The following is a 6,309-nucleotide window of genomic DNA, read 5'->3' on the forward strand; positions in this document are numbered from 1 at the left end:
GAGTGGCAACCCACTCTAAGAGATTCTTGCCTGGAGAATCCCATGGACAGAGGAGGCTGGTGGGCTACAGTCCATAGTGTCACAACGACTGTGTGACTGACACTACTACCACTATCTTAGTCTCCAATATACTCCCTTCAGTGGAAATAAGAATAAGAACACATTACAAATTACACAACACAGCCCACCAAATAGACACAGTTGTATCCCCAAGATAAGAAGTGTATGATATATTACCTGTTCAGGAACATAAATCTCTCACTTTAAAACTTGCATAAGGAATCTTAGTATTTTGGACAAAATAGGATAAGAAGTGTGGGAAAAGGAGACAAATGGGTCAAGGAGATTCCTTTTTTTTTTCTTTTTAATTTTTTTAAAGGAAATTCCTTTTGAAGTGTGAGAGAAAGAGGAACTCTAAATAAAACTGAAGCTTTATTAAAGGGAACACAAAAACAGTTTACACAGTTTGAGATTAAAATTCATCAATGTTGAACTTCAGTCCACTCATTGATTCAATTATTGATTGAGTAATCCATTCAAATACCATCCGATTTTAGGAAAGAAGAGATCCAGTTGTTCTTGTCACCATCCTTTCTTCAGTAACTTCTGGATTACTTGCTTGATCTCCTGGGTTCGCACCCCATAGACAATGGGGTTGAGGGCTGCGGGGATGACATGGTGGAGGACATTGAGCAAGACAGGCACATCAGAGGACATTTTCTTTTCTACCACAAGCGTTAAGACAAAAACCAGAAGGATGGTGCTGAAGAAGAGGATCAGGATGAAGTGGGAGCCACATGTGCTTAGGGCCTTGGCCACAGCTCCCTGTGACTTGAGTCTCAGCACAGCCCTCAGTATGAAGGTGTAGGAGAGGAAGATGAGGAGGAGGTCAGATCCCAGCAGAGTCCAGCCTCCAGCAAATTGGTAGAGACGATTGATGGTAATATCATTACAGGAGAGCCTGGAGACAGACATATTGGCACAGATGCAGTTCTCAATGACGTTTCTCCCACAGTAATGCAGACGTCCTGAGAGAATGGGGATGGGCAGTGTCAAAAAGACACTTCTGGACAAAATGAAAATGGCTGCCTTGGTTATAAATTGATTAGTGATGATGGATGGGTACCTCAATGGATGGCAGATGGCCACATAGCGGTCGTAGGCCATGACCATGAATGTGCAGGACTCCATGGCAAAGAAACTATTCATGATGAACATCTGAAAGAAGCAGGCAAAGAAGCTGATGGACCTGAGGTCAAACCAAAAGATGGCCAGGACCTTGGGGATGACAGTGAGACAGACCACTGTGTCCAGTGAGGAGAGCAGGCTGAGCAGGTAGTACATGGGCTCATGCAGAGAGGTCTCCAGCCAGATGGTGATCAGGAGGGTGATGTTGGCACCAAGGGCCAGGAGCAAGAGGAAGCTAAGGGGCAGGGACAGCCAGTGCTGCCAGCTGGGGGACCTGACAAAACAGTTCAGAAGGAAGTCTGAAAACTCAGTGGAGATGCTGCCATTTTGGTGTGCTGTCATATTTTGTCATATAGTTCTGCAGCTTCCTTTTGGTGAGCTATAATTTTAGGATAAAATTAGTTACTAATTCAAGATATATTGCGACAGAAGAAATTGCTTTATTTAAGGGACTTGTGGATCCTGGCAATTTATCCAAGCCTAGTGAATTTACATGTGCATCTTTTGTGCCCTGCTGGGAAGAGTCACATTACTTTAACCAATACAGAAGAATGAGATGATATGATTTCTTTGTAAATGTTTGATTTGTTCAGTGTTTAATTTTTAATTTTTATTGGGGTATAGTTGTTTCACACTATTGTGTTAGTTTCTACTGTACAAGAGAATTAATCATCCCTATGTAAACATATATGCCCTCCATTTTGAGCCCTCCTTCGACTCTACCCACCCATACCACTCTTCCAAATCATTACAGAGCACTGTGCTGAGATCCCTGTGCGATATTGTGGGTTCCCACTAGCTATCTATTTCACACATGTTAGGGTATGTCAGTCCCAAATTACCAATTCCTCTCCCCCACACCACTCTTATTTCAAAGTCTGTTCTCTACATCTTGTCTCTATTCCCGTCCTGGAAATGGTTCATCTGTACCGTTTTCCCATATTCCATGTGTATGAATTAATATATGATATTGATTTTTCACTTTCTGACTTACTTCATTCTTCTAAAAACTATTTTCTTTATTTCTTTTTGGCTGTGTTGGTTCTTGTTGCTGCATGGGCTTTTCTCTAGTTGCAGCCAGCAGGGACTACTCTCGTTGCGGGGCATGGGTTTCTCATTGTGGTGGCTTCTCTTATCATGGAGCACGGGCTCTAGGGAACGTCAGCTTCAGTAGTAGTGGCATGTGGTCTCAGTAGTTGTGGTTCCTGAGCTCTAGAGCACAAACAGAATAGTTGTGGCACACAGGCTCAGTTGTTCCATGGCATGTAGGATCCTCCTGAATCAAGGATCAAGCCCACGTCTCCTGCATTGGCAGGCAGATTCTTTACCACTAAGCTACCAGGGAAACCCCTTTGCTCTCTATTTTTAATAGAATTGCTAAATTTTTACAGAAACTAAAGAGAAGGGGAAAATTACTTAGAAAGCTACTTTATAACAAGTATTTAAATTTGCATTCATATTTCTTCTTCATTACTTAAAAATGATTACATATACTATGGGTTTCCCAGGTAGCTCAAAAAATAAAGAATCTGCTGCAATAAGGGAGACCCAGCTTTGATTCCTGGGTCCAGAAGATCCTCTGGTGAAGGGACTGTCTACCCACTCCAGTATTCTTGCCTGGAGAATTCCATGGAAAAGGAGCCTTGGGCTCCTGGGCTACAGTCCAGGGATCTCAAAGAATCAGACATGACTGAGAAACTAACATTCCCTTTTTTGCTTTTCACATAGACTATAATATCTACAATTTAACTGGAACAACATATTCAAATAAGTAGCAGGGGACAAACTAGGGACTCAGATAAATGACTGTAGACCTCCAGCCACCGTAATCTGAACTTTCAGATGTATTTATTAAAAAAAAATTATACACTGAAAATAACGTTAGTGAATTTACATTTTTGTAAAAAGTCGTTTTAATTTGGTACCTATGGATTGTTCCTAAAATTGCCTTTTGTTCACTCTATTTCTTAGGTCTTCATATTAGGTGGATTCCTAACTCCTGGAAGAAACAACGTTAAAGGGAGAATGAGCAATTCCACCCAGTTCTGCTGGACTGATACTTAATAGTAAACAGGATGAAACTTGATTCTTCTGATTGCATTAGTGTGAGGATGGCAAGATTCACCTTTAGATTCTTTCCATCTCTGATTTCCCTTTTTTTGATACAATAATCCAGATATACATTCCCTCTTTCCTCCAGGCTAGTTCAAAGTTGCCATTGTTGTCTCATCATTTAGTTTCTCCTTGGCATGGAAATACTAGGGTAACTAGTGTGATACTAAGGTCACAGAATTGAATTAGAAACCATCCCTACTCTGAAGCAGGGAAAACTAAAGCCATTCTGGGGACAACAGATAATAAGTGCTATAAGCAAAGACAGGGTCTTGTGCAAACTATCAGGAGAGAGTAGGAAAGGGCAGACTAATGGGCATGGGGACTAGGTTGGAGAAAGAATTGAGTAAAGTGATGTGTACCTTCATTTACATTACAGATAAATGATTTTAAGCTTCTCCTCTCCTTGAATTGTGAAAGTGAAAGTCACTCTGTCATGTCCAACTCTTTGCGAGCCCATGGACTGTATAGTCCATGGTATTCTCCAGGCCAGAATATTGGAGTGGGTAGCCTTTCCCTTCTTCAGGATATCTTCCCAACCCAGGGATTGAACCCAGGTCTCCCACATTGCAGGCAGATTCTTTACCAGCTGAGCCACAAGGGAAGCCCAAGAATACTGGAGTGGATAGCCCACCCCTTCTCCAGCAGATCTTCCTGACCCAGGAATCGAACCAGAGAGTCAAAAGAAGTCTGTAACTTGGAACAATGTGTAAGTCAGGACTTTCTGGAGACCTTCAGAACGTTGCGTTTAAATCTGTTTACACAGTCTCATATAGTGTTATCATGTGGGTTTAGAAAGTTTTTATCAGAAGTTTATGAAATTCCCTCTTTTTTTTCTCACTAGGTTGGTTCACTAACATAATATAATAGTACATATTGTTTAGCTGTTGAACTCTTACCACTTGCTGGGAACTGTGCTCAAATATTTAGGGATTCATCTCATTTAATTCTTCACCCTCCTGTAGATATGTTTTATTATCACCACATTACAAAGGAGGGGACTGATTCTCAAAATCATAACCATCTTCACAGTATTAGGCTAGTCCTATTCCTGTCTAATCCTAATCTAATGCTTTAGATTCAAATACTTTCTAGATTCCCTCTGGCCCTAATAAGGGATTCTATGATAATGTACAGGCCTTATCAACATTATGGAAATATAAGCAAACTTCACTCATGATACAATTAATAGTTCTGAAAACAGAAGGGATACAGGGGAAGGACATTTGGCGTGGGGGCAGGGTGGCAAGGGAAAGGACATTTTAATCACACTGTGAAGCCAGAAATGAAAAGTACTTTCATACTATTAGAAACCTACCTTTGCTTCTATAGTGGTTCAGATAGTGTTTTTGTTTCCAGTTATGAATTCTAGTCTCCAAATGCAATTCCAATCCTACTAAGCTGGCTCCTCCCAGAGTCCCTGTTAGTGACCAGGGCTGGTTTCCAGAGGAGGGCGGAGGGGTGTCCCTTCCCAGGACTCCTCTCTTCGCTCTTCCTGGTCCTCTGCTTCCCCTTAAAAATGGTCCTGTTCACTCGGAGTTTGCCAGGCATGGCCTTCCCCCCTGATACATAGAAGAAATTAAATGATCTTCCAATTTTTTTTCTCTTGCTATTAACAGAATACATTAGGAGTGATGTTAACAATTTGGGGATAAAGTGTACACATATGTCATATAATAGTAACCATACTCTGAAGTAAGTGTGTCAAGTTGACTATCTTAGTAATTTACCTTTTCAAAGGACAAAGTTTTCAGCAGTATTATGTGTCTTTTCTGCAGCTTAACTGCTAGGGTTTAGATATAGATGAAACAAAAGTTAGATCCAAAGCTGTCGAATATATGCATACAGCTGTGTCCTGTGTCACTACAGTGAGGTAGAAATGCATATCTTATTGGCTATATTATTTTCATATTTTCAGTCTCTCTCCCTAATCTTAAGGGCACTTTCCCAGCTGTCTGGCATCTTCTTTTTCCTTTCAATTGCAACTCCTGCTTCCCACTGCTCATGGAGTCCCATTTCGTTCTTAATTAGTATAATACTGTGACTCTTGTTATTGGTTTCCTGAGTTTGTCCTCTAAGTGGAAAATGCCTAAGGATTCAATAAAGATTCTAAAACAATTTCCATAGCCATATTCTCTTTTTTGAAAAAAAAATTCATAACTACACACTCTTCACTTCTACTTACTTCATCTTGTCTGGCACTTCAAGGCTTTGCCTGATGGAGTTGCCCACAGGGAGAGAGAGATACTGGAAGTATAGGATGTCCTTAAGAGGAACGCCCTTATAAACATAACTTCCAGTGTTGTTGTTGTTGAATAGCTCAGTCGTGTCCGACTCTTTGTGACGCCATGGACTGTAACATGCTAGGCTTTCCTGTCCTTCACTATCTCTCAGAATTTGCTCAAACTCATGTTCATTGAGTCAATGATGCCATCAAACCATCTCATCCTCTGTTGCCCCCTCCTCCTCCTGCCCTCAATCCTTCCCAGGATCAGAGTCTTTTCCAATGAATTGGCTCTTTGCATCAGGTGGCCAAAGTATTGGAGCTTCAGTTTCAGCATCAGTTTTCTCAATGAATATTCAGAGTTGATTTCCTTTAGTATTGACTGGTCTGATCACTTTGTTGTCTAAGGGACTCTCAAGAGTCTTCTCCAGCAACACAGTTCAAAAGCATCAATTCTTTGGCCCTCAGCCTTCTTTATGGTCCAACTTTCATATCTGTACAGGTTGAGTTGTAACCAAAGGACCTTCTACATGTTCTGGGCACTACATTCAATCAACTCTGCCTTTCTCTGCCTCTTTCTCTTAGAATACACTCACTCACTTATAAGTTTGAGGCAAAAAGAAAAATCTAACAAGCATACCACTGTCACAATGACTGAGCTCCTGTTAACTCTGCTTGTACCACACAATGTAGAACTCCAGGCTGCCCAGTTCCAAATGATCCCTCTAAATACCACCTCCATCTTTCAGATTTTGTCAACTGATCCTTTCTCCTTTCTTCCTCTG

General features: G+C 41.1%; 1 protein-coding gene across 1 annotated transcript; it reads right to left on the minus strand.

Annotated features, from left to right (window-relative positions):
• Positions 1–582: 582 nt before the first annotated feature.
• Positions 583–1,530, minus strand: LOC133261232 (olfactory receptor 56A3-like). Its single transcript, XM_061439742.1, has one exon. It carries the CDS (start codon positions 1,528–1,530, stop codon positions 583–585), a length of 948 nt encoding a protein of 315 aa, XP_061295726.1.
• Between the last annotated feature and the right edge of the window lie 4,779 nt (positions 1,531–6,309).

The sequence above is a fragment of the Bos javanicus genome, chromosome 15 (genome assembly GCF_032452875.1).
Source record: "Bos javanicus breed banteng chromosome 15, ARS-OSU_banteng_1.0, whole genome shotgun sequence".
NCBI classification, from domain to species: Eukaryota; Metazoa; Chordata; class Mammalia; order Artiodactyla; family Bovidae; genus Bos; species Bos javanicus.